The sequence below is a fragment of the Symphalangus syndactylus genome, chromosome 4 (genome assembly GCF_028878055.3).
Source record: "Symphalangus syndactylus isolate Jambi chromosome 4, NHGRI_mSymSyn1-v2.1_pri, whole genome shotgun sequence".
Classification (NCBI taxonomy): Eukaryota; Metazoa; Chordata; class Mammalia; order Primates; family Hylobatidae; genus Symphalangus; species Symphalangus syndactylus.
In genome coordinates this window covers 56114762-56131158 of record NC_072426.2, presented here as the reverse complement: position 1 = coordinate 56131158, position 16397 = coordinate 56114762, and the positions used below count along the sequence as shown (strand labels likewise).

General features: G+C 37.7%; 1 protein-coding gene across 5 annotated transcripts in view; it reads left to right on the top strand.

Moving 5' to 3' along the window:
- The window catches only part of LOC129480692 (bifunctional heparan sulfate N-deacetylase/N-sulfotransferase 3), a 196202-nt gene that overhangs the window by 53206 nt on the left and 126599 nt on the right, over window positions 1-16397 (top strand). For all 5 annotated transcript variants that reach the window (XM_055274730.1, XM_063637955.1, XM_063637954.1 and 2 more), the window contains exon 3: window positions 8896-9050. In XM_055274730.1, the coding sequence (XP_055130705.1) occupies window positions 8896-9050 (155 nt within the window). The remainder of the gene's footprint in view (window positions 1-8895; window positions 9051-16397) is intronic.

The following is a 16397-nucleotide window of genomic DNA, read 5'->3' as shown; positions in this document are numbered from 1 at the left end:
CTGTTTGCTTGCCAATATTTGATATTGTTTGTCCTTTCAATTTTAGCTTTTCTGGTGAACATGTAGAGATATCATATTAGGGTTTTAATGTACATTTCTCTGAAGAGCAGTAAATGATCTTTGTTCATATGTTGACTGGCTATTTGGATATCCTCTCTTGAGGAGTATCTGGGTTTTCTGCTTTTGCTTAATGATTTGTAGAAATTCTTTCCTTGAAGTTTACAGTTCCATGTGTTCCAAGTACTTTCTCCTGCTGTCTGGCTGTCTTTTAATTTTCCTTATGGCGTTTTTAATGAACAAAAATACTTAATTTTAGGTCGTTCAATTTATCATTTTTTTCTTTAATGGTCAGCCTTTTCTATCTTATTTAAGAAATCTTTGCATACTACAAGAACATGAATTTTTTTTCTTTTTGAGGCAGGGTCTTGCTCTGTTGCCCAGGATAGAGTGCAGTGGTGCAAACACAACTCACTGCAGCCTCAACCTCCTAGGCTTAAGAAATCCTCCCACCTCAGCCTTTTGAGTAGCTGGGACTACAGGCCCATGCCACCATGACTGGCGAATTTTTCTTGTAGAGAAGAGGTCTCAATATGTTGCCTAGGCTGGCAATGTATAAATCTGTGATACATCTGGAATTGATTTTTGTGCATATATCAGACAGGGGTATGCACCAAAATATCTAATTGGTTAGCCAGACATGGTGACATGTGCCTGTAGTCCCAGCTACTCGGGAGACTGAGATGGGAGGATAACTTGAGCTCAGGAGGTCTAGGCTGCAATGAACTATGTTCATGCCACTGCACTCCAGTCTAAGCAACAGAGCAAGAATCTGTCTCTCAAAAAAAAAATCTAACTGGCTGGGTGTGGTGGCTCATGCCTGTAATCTCAGCATTTTGGGAGACCGAGGCGGGTGGATTGCGAGGTCAGGAGATTGAGATCATCATCCTGGCTAACACAGTGAAAAACCAGTCTCTACTAAAAATACAAAAAATTAGCCAGGCACGGTGGTGGGCGCCTGTAGTCCCAGCTACTAGGGAGGCTGAGGCAGGAGAATGGCATGAACTCAGGAGGCGGAGCTTGCAGTGAGCCGAGATTGCACCACTGCACTCCAGCCTGGGGGACAGAGCAAGACTCCATCTCAAAATAATAATAATAATAATAATCATCATCATCATCATCATCATCATCATCATCATCTAATTAGCACCCAGTATTGAAAAGACCATCCTTTCCCACTGCTTCATAGTGTCATTATTATCATAAATTATATGGCCATGTAACTGTGGACTCTCATTCTGGATTTCCCTATTAAATGTGAAAAGAAATCACTCTAAATATTGAGAATAATTAAAAAGTTTTTTCACAATCATAATTAAAATGAGTAAAGATATTTTGACTTGCCTCAGGATAGATGAACACAATTTCATGATTGAAAGCATTAATCTGTATTTTTAGAAGTTAAAAAAACTGATTACATGTATTGGTATACTCATATAATGGAATACTCTGCAGTCATTAAAAAGAGATAATTTTAAATGTAAACCATATAGAAAAAGCTCTCAAGAAACACTGAAAAATCAGTGTACAGTACAGTGATTAGAACATGCTCCCATTTGTATAAAAATAAAGAAGATAAAAGCTATACAAAAATCAAGGTATAGTACAGTGATTAGAATATGTTCCCATTTGTATAAAAATAAAAGAGGAGGTGAAATCTGTACAACTCTATGTATAGAACTCTTATAGCTTAGAAAACTCAGTTACCGAGTAGTTAAGTAACTTGTGCTATGCAAGATGTCTTAAATAAGATAGAAAAGGCTGACCATTAAAGAAAAAAATGATAAACTGAACGACGCTAAAATTAAGTATTTTTTATATAAGAACTAATTAATACAAGTATAGGATATCTGTGGAAGAATTCATAATAAACTGATAGGAATGGGTAACCATGAATGTATTAGTCAGTTTTCATGCTGCTAATAAACACATACCTGAGACTGGGTAATTTATAAAGGAAAGAAGTTTAAAGGACTCACAGTTCCACATGGCTGGGGAGGCCTCACAATCATGGCGGAAGATGAAGGAAGAGCAAAGGGGTGTCTTACATGGCAGCAGGCAAGAGGGCTTGGTAACTTAATGCAGGGTAACTCCCATTTATAAAACCATAAAATCTCGTGAGACTTCTCATTCACTATCATGAGAACAGTATGGAGGAAACCTCCCCCATGATTCAATTATCTCCAACCAGCCCCACCCTTGACACATGGGGATTATTACAACTCAAGGTGAGATTTGGGTGGGGACACAGAGCCAAACCATATCAGTAAGAAGAGAATTTGAGAATCAAACAGAGATGAAAAGAAGAGTTACTTTTTACTAAATTTTTTCTGAGCCTTTGCATTTTATAACATACATGTGTGTTAGATCTAAATGAATAAACAAATAAGTAATTTTTTAAAGTGATATCATATTTAAGCAAGTTTATCAGTTTTCTACAATTGCAAATGCTTTTCAAATTTTTCATTTGATAATATAAGCAAGAGTTACTTTGTATGTATTTGATGAGTACCTTCAAGGGTTTAATAAACATATGCTGAGAATTCTATCTATATACTACTAACATCAATATAATCTCCATATGCACATAAACAACATAAATAGTAATTTTATTTTTAGATAGAAGTATACTGTATTTCTAGAGTAAGTCAATTTCCATTTGTTTCCATGGAAGTTAGAGAGCCATGAGACTTGACTATAGTATTTTCCTATTGTAAAATTGTGTAATGAATACAATATGTATAATCATACAACTACATATAACTTTCACCTATCAATTTGAAAATTGTGTAGGTTTTAAGAATAACTTTAACATAAGAAGCTCTGAAGCTTTTATTCCCCTGAATTTCTTAGATCAATATATAAAATACGCATTTTCTGTGATTATTTTAAATATTAACAACTGGGAACCTCATGATTATGTTTGACTTTGTTTTATGATTCAGTGAGTTGGTTCTTATTGTAACCTCGAAAATAAAAACACAGTTAGACATCTATTTTAAATCTTTTGCTTACAGGAAAGTTCTTCTGCCTTGGCAATAGATATGTGAAGTGAGAACTTTCTCTTTATGTGCAGAGGTTTAGTTAGTTCATCTTTCTAGCGAAGCTGGACTCATAGCATCACTAACTTTCACAATGGAGAGACCCAAGAGCTTAAGGAAACAGAAGACTGCCCATAACCTCTTCCTAAACTTCTGAGTTAGGATATCCTAACTTCAGGATAATTATCTTAGATTCTTTGACATCCATTGAATAAAGGAAAATTATCATATGGATAAAAAACCACCATGGCAAAATTAGGGTGAAATATATGGTATGTTTAGGGGGAGAGGGAGATAGTAGGAAGAGACATCACAGCAAAACCAGGACAGCCTAGATTTGCTCAAGAAATACAAGAAAACACTCCTGGCACCTCCGTTATTTTTTTGCCCATCGTTGAATACTGGGGAATGATGCTAGCCAATTCATGTCATTCCTTCTCATCTCTGCAAGGTTTGTCCTCTTTCTTTACTTGGGCACTTCCCACAGCTCATAATAAGAGTATCCTCTCCCTAAGTGAGAGAAAGTACAACACAGATGGAAACAGAGGCCAAGGTTTGAAAGGGTCTTGCTATCTGTGTATAATATGAGAATTTCCACAAAACTTAACCAGGGTTGTCTACGACCAGTTAAATCATTTTCTAGAGGGAAAAGATACAAAATTTAATATTTGATCTTTCAAAAATTAGATGGGATAAAAAGTAATTGAATTATATTGTCTTCCTTTCTGAATGAAGAAACTGCTATTCCTTTTTCTATAAAAAAATTCTATCCATTTTACTCAGTCTTGAATGGAAAAAGTGGCATTGTCATAATAGTAACACTTTATGTCAGAAGAGAGCTTTATCTTGTTTGATTTATTTTAATTTTTGAAGGTATGTGCATTTATGTGAGAAAGGGGTAAAACATAAAAATCATAGTTCCCTTTTAGTGCTTTGTTAACACTTTTCATGTACTTTTTCACTGAATCCTAGAAGTTAAACAATGTGTTAACTTGTTTTCTAGATAAGAACGTAGAAACTTAAAGGGGCCCAAGGTCACATAGCTTGTGAAGTGTGGAAAAATAGTCTTAACCCATCCTTGACTAGGGAAGCTGAATCGCAAAAGATTCTCCTTATTTATAGATTTGTTAGCTTTTTATGTTTCCCCAAATCACTGAGATCCAGTAGTACCTGTACATTCTATTTATATTATAGAATAAATTAACAATGGGAAGAGCAATGTTATATTGAATGAATAAATGCTGATCTTATTTTTAGACTCAACGTTTGGCCAGTGAATGATAGTTAAGAGCCCTGAATTTGGAGTTGCTCAATCTGAGTTAGAACTCAGAATTTCAATTCAGGCTCTGTCTCAAACTTCTCAGTGAGATGGAACAAGTTACTTCACCTCTCCAAATGTCAATTCCCTTATCTGTAAAATGAAGTTGGCAGCAGCACTCACCTCATGAGGTTGTTTTGAGAATTAAGTGAAATGATGTTTGTAAAGTACTCAACACAGTGCTTGACATAACAACACAACATAAACTCTCAATCGACGATGATTTTAAATATATCAGAATAGCAAATACTACAGATAAAATCGTGTAGAAACAAGTTATTTAAATAAATATATTAAAAAATAAATTATAGTTTGTAATAACTTTATAAGATTTCAGCATAGTTTTGTGATAAGTTAAGAAATGGCACTTAACACTGTAGAAAGGAGTTTGGAAATTTCTCAAAGAACTTAAAACAAAACTAACATTCAACCCAGCAATGCCATTATTGGATATTATTATATATCCAAAGAAAGAAAATCATTATACCAAAAAGACACATGTACTCACATGTTCATTACAACACTATTCACAGTAGCAAAGACGTGGAACAAACCTAGGTGTCCATCAGTGGTGGACTGGATGAAGAAAATCTGATACATATACTCCATGGAATACTACACAGCCATTAAAAAAGGAATGAAATCATGTTCTTTGCAGCAACATGGATGCAGCTGGAGGCCATTATCCTAAGTAAATCAATGCAAGAGCAGAAAACCAAATACCACATGTTCTCATTTATAAGTGAGAACTAAACATCGGGTACTCATAGTCATAGAGATGGCAACAGTAGACACTGGGGACTAATGGCAGAGAGGGAAGGAGAAGAGTAAAGGTTGAAAAACTAACTGTTGTGTACTATGCTCACTATCTGAGTGACAGGATCTTTCATATCCCAAACCTCAGCATCATGCAATATGCCCAGGTAACAAACCTGCATGTCCCCCCTGAATCTAAAATAAAAGTTGAAAATAAAATAAAATACATATAATCTGCATCTTCCCAGAAAAAGGAAATGGCACTTAAAATTGAGGAATTTGACTTCTTGTTCTTCTCTCTTCCTCCAGTTCTGACAAAGGTGGACAAAGTGGGGAAGCAAAGAGTTGGCAAGAGGCCACAACAGTCCAACCAAATGTAATTAACCCATAGTTAATTACACTTCAACTGATTTTTAATCATAATTATTATTATCTTTTTTTTGAGACAGAGTCTCACTCTGTCGCCCAGGCTGGAGTGTAGCGAGACCATCTCGGCTCACTGCAAGCTCTGACTCCTGGGTTAATGCCATTCTCCTGCCTCAGCCTCCTGAGTAGCTGGGACTACAGGTGCCTGCCACCACGCCCAGCTAAATTTTTTTTTGTATTTTTAGTAGAGATGGGATTTCACCATCCCATCTGAACTGAGATAAATATGTCAGAAGGCAGATATCATTTGTCTAACTCTTGCATGATTCAAATATATGAATATTTTAATCACAGATTTCACCATGATATTCAGGAAAGGACAACAAATGCCTGAGCTATCTTTTTAGCCAGGATGTTCTCAGTCTCCTGACCTCTTGATCTCCCTGCCTCGGCCTCCCAAAGTGCTGGGATTACAGGCATGAGCCACCACGCCCAGCCCATAATTTTTAAAGTAATAAGCAACAGACATTTGTTTTCAATGTAATTCTAATGTAAAACATTCTCAAAGTAGGATTAAAAGAAATCAGATAAGACTAATCTATGAAGATTAGACATAAAATTGTGCCTAACATGAACTGAGACAAATATGTCAGAAGGCAGATACCATTTGTCTAACTCTTGCATGATTCAAATATATGAATATTTTAGTCACAGATTTCACCATGATATTCAGGAAAGGACAACAAATGCCTGAGCTATCTTTTCAAAGAACCCTGAGATCTGCTGCTCTGTTCTGATAAATAATATTTGAGCAGAGGCCAACTAAAAAAACATGAATAAAGGGAAGATGACAGGAAAGTTGCAAGGAAAGATAAGAATTATAGGCAACAGGGAATAGAGCTTAAAAGCAGTGGGAGAGGAGACTTCTCATAAACTAGGGAATCTCAGCTCACTGACATTGCAGGGTATGTGGAAATCAGGAATGAATTGATTTCTGGGAAACTCCAAGAGACTCTGCCTGCTCTCAATGTGAGAAAATAAAATAGCAACAAATAACTGACACTAATACAGCGTCCTGGAGACTACAAAATGTTAAGCAACAGGGGAGTATCTTGGTTAGAAGCAGAGATATTTAAATGCAGGGAAACTAAATGACATCATTCTTATGTCAAGCAAAACATGTGTTTAAGATCACCAGTCACACCTACAAAATGCTTCTTTACAAAGGTCACATTATTTATCACCTCAAATTTAGAAGGACCCAAGAACCTGCTATGGTTGGGATCATCAGAGTTTCTAAACCCCTGAATCCATCTTCCTATTTTTCTTGCCTTTCTCGCTATGAAGCTTCCCTGAGCCATAAGATAACCACTCAGAAGTGCCAAGAATGCTGGTGACTCATTCATTAATCAGGCCAGTGAGTTAATATAATGACTTGGTCAGTTCTTGAACATAATGTCACCTCTGCCAAATAGCACCTGTGGAAACTACCTTCTCCTTTCATGTAGTATTATAATGAGGAAAAAAAAAAACTCAAGGAGACATGCAAGGAAACACAAGAAGAACAGAAGTAGGAAATACAGGAGGAAAAGGAAGGGGTATTATAAGTTACCCAATATTGCCAGAATTATGTAGACACTACCTCTCCCCGAAAATAAAATAGGTACTGCCGTCCATCTCTTTACCTACACGAATACAGACATTAAAGAGGTCATGTGACTTGGCCACACAACTCAAATGTGTTGGAACCTACAAATAAACTAAAACCTTCTGACTCCAAAGGCTACATTTGTTCTACTATACGATGGTAACATAAGTGTATATGAAGAAGAAAAAATAAAGAAAATAAAACATTAGATTTAAAGATGAAATCTTTGTACATAGCGGAGAGGAAGTTCCTTCATATCAGTAGAGTACTTAAGCATATGAAAGTGAAACCGAAGACTGCCCTTGTTGAAGGATTATGCTATTCCACTCACTCTATAGCACTTAATCTTTGTTTCTTCTGTATACATTTGAATGACCATGAAACCTCATAGTATGCCTTTATCTCTAGTAAAGGTTTTCAATGCCCACCAAATCACAGGACCTGATTCTTTTCCTGCCAATAGGCTCTGCCTCCCTTCTCTTGGGAAATTGAATGAACAATGTTAACAGGAACTGGGTTTATTTGACTGGTCCAGGGTAGCAGTCCATTCTCCATCTTTATCCTGTAGGGCTCTAATAAAACAAATCACATCAGACCTGCCATTGAAAATATGGGAGGAGATTTTTCTCCACACAGAAAGGACATCATAGGAAGAACCCACTACTCAGGGTGCTTATTGGATTCAATGTTGTGGCTAAAATTCAAGTGTGGCTGCATAATTTTGTAATGACTAGTATTATCTTATGATATTCCAGGACAGTAGTGAGCACCTTATACTGCTCTTATTTTATGCTATAGTACAGAAGATATGCCTAGGGAAGTACAAAAAGGACTCTTAGCCCCTTCAAATAAGTAAAAAGAACAGTGAAATTTCCCACAGTCAACTGAACCGCAGGCCAAGGAAAATGGGAGGAAATAAAATGAGATCAAGTATGAAACCTCCGAGAAACAACAACAAGGCTGACCCTTAAGGAAAAAAGAGTTTCGTGATGGAAAATCTTCTTCGAACAACTTGAGAGAAAGGACAAGCATATGGAACACGAGTGTACCACCAAAGAGCAGCTTGGATTGTTTTGATAGTGGTGACCATGATTTCACCACTTTGCAACTTCTGTCCATCACCTTCACCCTTTCTTCTTTTTTATCCTTCAGTTTTCTCTAATTTTCCCAACAACAATTTCCACATTTCCTTCTTTTCTCTTTTTTATGTGTCAGTTTTCACCAAATACTGAGTAGCTTCTTCCCAGACCTAAGGAGGAACCCGAATAAAAGAATTATTTTGTTGTATACACAGCCCATGTCACAATGACCTACTACTACTGAGGCTGTGACACATATTCCTTGCTCATATTTCCTCAATTACATTTCCTACTTATCCCCCATTCTCTCCAGACTACAAATTGCACAAAAATGCTAAAAGTTAAGAGTTCTAATATCCTTGGGAATGGTTATATATTTCCATCTTACAGTGATTTCATATCCATGTCTCATGTTTAATAACATTTAAGAGTTTTACATGGTCTCTGATTATTTCCTGATTAACAGATTTTCCTTTGATACATTTGGGTTTAAAGCCTTATACGTAAAACAGAATAAATGATGTCTTCTAAATACATATATGAGAATAGATTAAATAGATAGGTAGATTGATTGATTGATCATAGATCAGTGTAACTGGAATTAATTGGATAATCTTTTCCCCCCCAAAGGAACTGAAGAGGAAGATGAAGGAGATGACTGTCTGTTGGGGTCTGTGGATGAGTTCTGGTGGTTTCCTCACATGTGGAGCCATATGCAGCCCCACCTCTTCCACAATGAGTCATCTTTGGTGGAGCAGATGATTCTCAACAAAAAATTTGCCTTAGTAAGTAACTCACTTTGACTGTTGCATTGAAGTAGTGTACACTGATTGGAGAAATGAAAAGGTTCTTATATTGTGGCATAATGGCACTTTTAAGTGGCTTTTCCATATGATCATTTAGAAGATTTTGGTATTGCCACCTTTCAGTATGTGGCTCTTGAGTTTGTATTGCGTGCTCACCACTATGCTTAATGTTTTGAAGGATCTAATTTGAGAGGGACTTCACAAGATACAAGATTTATTATGACATTATGGTCAGAGCACCTAAGACATGGCTCCTGTCCAGAAGTTTCCTGCTGCACTGAGAAGGCAGAAATGTGTACATTAAACAATTCCACAACAAAAATGAAATACTTTTTCAAGACCTAATGACAAACCTTACAGACACAAAACCCACAGTTCAAAGAAATAAGTATCACTGGGAGTAGCCCAAGATGGGTTCTTCTGGAAATGAGATTTTAGATACGTCCTGAAATAAGAATAAATCTTGGGGATCAGGATTAATGGAAATGAAATGAGGCTGAGGGAAAAGAGCAGGTAGGAGACCATAATGACTGTATGCGGTAATAAAGACTCAATCTAAACAGTTAAAAGCATTGCAAACATATATGTTGTGTGGATGGAACATTTGTTTGGCTGAAGCAAGGTACACCATGTAATACTGAAGGGTTTATATTCAGGACAGGGAAATTTATAGTAAAAGTTTAAATAAGCACATTATGAAGAAAAATGTGCTTGTGATCAGAGAGAGTACTGAGGTACACTTACATGGAATGGTTTTCTACACCAACTGTTAGAGCTAAGAAGTTTTAGTTGGTTCTCACAGTACCTTACTTAAACATATACAAGACAAGGTTAGAATGTATACACTATATTTTTTTTCTTCAGGATATACAAGACCAAATACTTTATGGTGGCATCAGGGGCCCATATTTGTCTTTTAGCTTCAATCTACTCCCCCAAATAAACAAGTGCACCTTTGCTACATATTGATATTTTGTCAAGAAAGCAAGAATAGTGCTCCTCCATGCTGATATTGTGAAAATGTTTTGATGGTATATGCAATCTGCTGTGAGAAGGAGAGTCATCTTTTTTCCTAAAAAAATAAACAAATAATAAACAGCATGTAAAATTGGTAAAACAGCACCAGAATTTGTAATAGAAAGTGCTAAAACTCATATCTCAAAACAGCAGACATTAATTCTGTCATTTTCAGAAATCTAGACTGTTGATATTGACAATGTTAATCAGTAATAAATTATGTGGGAAAAAATTACTTTGTGGTTTATTTCTAAATCTTTTGAGAAAAAGAGAAAGGGATTTGTGAGAGAAGAAAATACATAAATACAGTAAAGCACCAGTAAAAGATAAGATACTGAGAAGTGAGGAGTGAAATTGTTGTTGTTGTTGTTGTTGTTGTTTTGATAGCTTTCCAAAAATAATGTACCAAAGCAGCTTTGATAAAAGACATGTCATTCACTGTTATATCTGCTGAAACTAGAATAGTATCTAGAACAATAGGTGTTCTATTATTACTTGAACGAATCAATGAATGCCAATATTATGTTTATGTTTAAAACATTTGCAGATGTTTGGAAGTACATATCCTAAGAATATACTTAGGCTGGGCTAATGTGGCCCATGCCTGTAATCCCAGCACTTTGGGAGGCCGAGGTGGGCGGATTACAAGGTCAAGAGATCGAGACCATCCTGGCTAACATGGTGAAACCCTGTCTCTACTAAAAAATACAAACAATTAGCCAGGTGTGGTGGTGGGCGCCTGTAGTCCCAGCTACTCAGGAAGCTGAGGCAGGAGAATGGTGTGAACCCAGGAGGTGGAGCTTGCAGTGAGCCGAGATTGCACCACTGCACTCCAGCCTGGGTGAGAGAGCCAGACTCCCTCTCAAAAAAAGAAGAAAAAAAAAAAGAATATACTTAATACATATGCTAGAACAGGCATGCACAGGAGTTATATGCATTTTTTAGAATTCCCAACTAAAAAGTATCATGCGTAAAAGAATAATTCAAAAACAATATCTGGTCATTCTTAACCACCTAAGTGTCAAGCGAAGCAGATTTCTTAGAAGCGTCATTCCTAACTACATGTTGGCAATTCAAATTATTGTTTTTGAAGCAGAAGAGAGTAGTTGTAATAGATATTCAGAAATAAGACCAAGTGTATTATTTAGTGTTTAATCAAATCCAGGACTAATAGAATTTATTTTGTTGCAAGAGGATAGATATGAAAAAAGACTGAATCCAGAACCAGGCCCTCCCCAGCCATAACAATATGAAAGAGCACATATATATAAGGCATTTGGGAACAGCAATTAGCATATAACACTCAATAGATAGCAGCTGCTGTTTTTATCATTATATCTAGTATCATAAAATTGCCATCTTTAATTTTTGCCTAGGCTCCTGAGGTGTTTGGACTGACAGGTAAGAGGGACAAAAATCCTTAAGTTTAAAAGTTTACTTTGTATTGGGATGGCATTTGTTTAACGTGAATTTTACCCAATTTCTAAGTATGTGTTAACTCTTTTACTTTCCATTAAGCATTAGGGTTACAAAACTGCATTGTTGCTGACTTTAAAGATACAATAAGAAAAGATAAAGGGTTTCCAATTTCAACATATTTTTATTATTTCTTTTAATTCTCAAATTAACCCGGAATTGTAGGTCTATTTATTTTTCCATTATAGACGAAGCAACTGAGAATCAGAGAAATGCAGTGACTTATTCATGATTATAAAACTCACTAGCAGTATAATTAAGACCAGAAATCTTAATGCTGCATAAATTGCAGTGTTAAGTCTTCTAATGTGGCATAAAGTGTGCCCCCTCAGACTTCCTCCCTAGCCTCCCAACCCAATTCACAGGTGTGAATCAAGATTTCTTTTCTGCTGGTAATACAAGGGAATATCTGGTTATGCTGGTAATATAAAGGAAATGGAGAACTTGAGGTGGAACTCACAGGGCAACTTTTCCCTCGGATTCCCTGAAGTTCCCTAATATAGGCAGAGTCTCTAAAATGTTGGAGGGGGTCGAAGGGGTAGGGGAGACAAAAAACTAAATCTGAGGAAATTTCCACCTGACCAAATATCACTTATCACGTATACTTACAGAATCCACTTTAATTCAATGAAAAGTACTCTGGAGAAAATTCTACTTCAACTCACTAAATGGAACAAGCAAATGTTTAACCTGTGCTAATATTGCATTTCTAAATTGGATTATATCCTGCTCTTCTCTACCAGCTTGGAGGCTCTTGATTTTAAAATGAGTGTGGGTATTTCCCAATGAAGAAAATGAAAGAACATGCAAAGAAGCAGTGGGCTGTCTTGGGAGCAAATAGGTGTTCAAACAAGAATGGAGCTTATGGATGCAATACTCAAATGGGTAATCGGGTTAGAGGTCATTTAAAGTACCCTTCCAGCTAAGAGAATTTCTGAGACTCTGATCTAAAACTTTTGGGTTTCAGCCTTTGCTATCATCATTTACAGCCAAATACCTGCTATTTTCATTGTGTTTTAACAAATATATCTTATCTATTATCCTTTTGCACAATGTGGACACATCTGACTCACAAACAAATTTGATGTCTATTTTAATTTGGCTTTGAAAGCTCTAATAGTTTATTATGAAAGGTCAAGTAAATCCTTTAAGCAAACTTGCATTTGATGATTACACCCATCAGGAAATGCAGCTTTAGAGGTTGAATGGAAAAAATTTTTAGTTACCAAATATAGGATAATTCAGGGGTTAAACTGCAATTTCAACAGGGGATTTTTTTTTTTGAAAGGTACAAATTCTGAGACAAAGATTAAATGTATCATTAATAATGACCTACCACAAAATTTAAAATATCGACTGTACAGTTTTTAAAATAGAATAACATATCATTAGACAGGTAAAATAGTATTCTATTTAAACCTCAAAAAAGTCTTCAATAGGGAGGAGCCAAGATGTCCGAACATGAATAGCTCCGGTCAACAGCTCCCAGCATGAGTGACGCAGAAGACGGGTGATTTCTGCATTTCCAACTGAGGTACCGGGTTCATCTTACTGGGGTGTGCCAGACAGTGGGTGCAGGACAGTGGGTGCAGCGCACCATGCACAAGCTGAAGCTTGTGAGGCATCGCCTCACCCGGGAAGTGCAAGGGGTCAGGGAATTCCCTTTCCTAGTCAAAGAAAGGGGTGACAGATGGCACCCTAATACTGAGCTTTCCCAACAGGCTTAAAAAACAGCACACCAGGAGATTATATCCCACACCTGGCTTGGAGGGTCCTACGCCCACGGGGTCTCACTCATTGCTAGCACAGCAGTCTGAGATCAAACTGCAAGGCAGCAGTGAGGCTGGGGGAGGGGCGCCTGCCATTGCCCAGACTTGATTAGGTAAACAAAGCAGTGGGAAGCTGGAACTGGGTGGAGCCCACCACAGTTCAAGGAGGCCTGCCTGCCTCTGTAGGCTCCACCTCTGGGGGCAGGGCACAGACAAACAAAAAGACAGCAGTAACCTCTGCAGACTTAAATGTCCCTGTCTGACAACTTTGAAGAGAGTAGTGGTTCTCCCAGCATGCAGCTTGAGATCTGAGAACGGACAGACTGCCTCCTCAAGTGGGTCCCTGAACCCCAAGTAGCCTAATGGGGAGGCACCCCCCAGTAGGGGCGGACTGACACCTCATACGGCCAGGTACTCCTCTGAGGCAAAACTTCCAGAGGAACGATCGGGCAGCAGCATTTGCGGGTCACCAATATCCGCTGTTCTGCAGCCACCACTGCTGATACACAGGCAAACAGGGTCTGGAGTGGACCTCTAGCAAACTCCAACAGACCTGCAGCTGAGGGTGCTGACTGTCAGAAGGAAAACTAACAGACAGGAAGGACATCCACACTAAAAACCCATCTGTACGTCACCATCATCAAAGACCAAAGGTAGATAAAACCACAAAGATGGGGAAAAAACAGAGCAGAAAAACTGGAAACTCTAAAAATCAGAGCGCCTCTTCTCCTCCAAAGGAATGCAGCTCCTCACCAGCAATGGAACAAAGCTGGACGGAGAATGACTTTGACGAGTTGAGAGAAGAAGGCTTCAGACAATCAAACTACTCTGAGCTACAGGAGGAAATTCGAACCAATGGCAAAGAAGTTAAAAACTTTGAAAAAAAAACTAGACGAATGGATAACTAGAATAACCAACACAGAGAAGTCCTTAAAGGACCTGATGGAGCAGAAAACCAAGGCACGAGAACTACGTGACGAATGCAGAAGCCTCAGTAGCCGATGCGATCAACTGGAAGCAAGGGTATCAGTGATGGAAGATGAAATGAATGAAATGAAGCGAGAAGTTTAGAGAAAAAAGAATAAAAAGAAACGAACAAAGCCTCCAAGAAATATGGGACTATGTGAAAAGACCAAACCTACGTCTGATTGGTGTACCTGAAAGTGATGGGGAGAATGGAACCAAGTTGGAAAACACTCTGCAGGATATTATCCAGGAGAACTTCCCCAATCTAGCAAGGCAGGCCAACATTCAAATTCACGAAATACAGAGAACACCAGAAAGATACTCCTCGAGAAGAGCAACTCCAAGACACACAATTGCTAGATTCATCAAAGTTGAAATGAGGAAAAAATGTTAAGGGCAGCCAGAGAGAAAGGTCAGGTTACCCACAAAGGGAAGCCCATCAGACTAACAGCGGATCTCTCGGCAGAAATTCTACAAGCCAGAAGAGAGTGGGGGCCAATATTCAACATTCTTAAAGAAAAGAATTTTCAACCCAGAATTTCATATCCAGCCAAACTGAGCTTCATAAGTGAAGGAGAAATAAAATACTCTAGAGACAAGCAAATGCTGAGAGATTTTGTCACCACCAGGCCTGCCCTTCCTTCCCTGAAGGAAGCACTAAACATGGAAAGGAACAACCGGTACCGGCCACTGCAAAAACATGCCAAATTGTAAAGACCATCAGGGCTAGGAAGAAACTGCATCAACTAACGAGCAAAATAACCAGCTGACATCATAATGACAGGATCAAATTCACATAAAATGATATTAACTTTGAATGTAAATGGGCTAAATTCTCCAATTAAAAGACACAGACTGGCAAATTGAATAAAGAGTCAAGACCCATCAGTGTGCTGTATTCAGGAAACCCATCTCACGTGCAGAGACACACATAGGCTCAAAATAAAGGGATGGAGGAAGATCTACCAAGCAAATGGAAAACAAAAAAAGGCAGGGGTTGCAATCCTAGTCTCTGATAAAACAGACTTTAAACCAACAGAGATCAAAAGAGACAAAGAAGGCCATTACATAATGGTAAAGGGATCAATTCAACAAGAAGAACTAACTATCCTAAACATATATGCACCCAATACAGGAGCACCCAGATTCATAAAGCAAGTCCTTAGTGACCTACAAAGAGACTTAGACTCCCACACAATAATAATGGGAGACTTTAACACCCCACTGTAAACATTAGACAGATCAACGAGACAGAAGGTTAACAAGGATACCCAGGATTGAACTCAGCTCTGCACAAAGTGGACCTAATAGACATCTACAGAACTCTCCACCCCTAATCAACAGAATATACATTCTTTTCAGCACCACATTGCACTTATTCCAAAATTGACCACATAGTTGGAAGTAAAGCACTCCTCAGCAAATGTAAAAGAACAGAAATTATAATAAACTGTCTCTCAGACCACAGTGCAATCAAATTAGAACTCAGGATTAAGAAACTCACCCAAAACCACTCAACTACATGGAAACTGAACAACCTGCTCCTGAATGACTACTGGGTACATAACGAAATGAAGGCGGAAATAAAGATGTTCTTTGAAACCAGTGAGAACAAAGATACAACATACCAGAATCTCTGGGACATATTCAAAGCAGTGTGTAGAGGGAAATTTATAGCACTAAATGCCCACAAGAGAAAGCAGGAAAGATCTAAAATTGACACCCTAACATTACAATTAAAAGAACTAGAGAAGCAAAAGCAAACACCTTCAAAAGCTAGCAGAAGGAAAGACATAACTAAGATCAGAGCAGAACTGAAGGAAATAGGGACACAAATAACCCTTCAAAAAATCAATGAATCCAAGAGCTGGTTTTTTGAAAAGATCAACAAAATTGATAGACCGCTAGCAAGACTAATAAAGAAGAAAAGAGAGAAGAATCAAATAGACGCAATAAAAAATGATAAAGGGGATATCACCACCGATCCCACAGAAATACAAACTAGCATCAGAGAATACTATAAACACCTCTATGCAAATAAACTAGAAAATCTAGAAGAAATGGATAAATTCCTCGACGCATACATCCTCCCAAGACT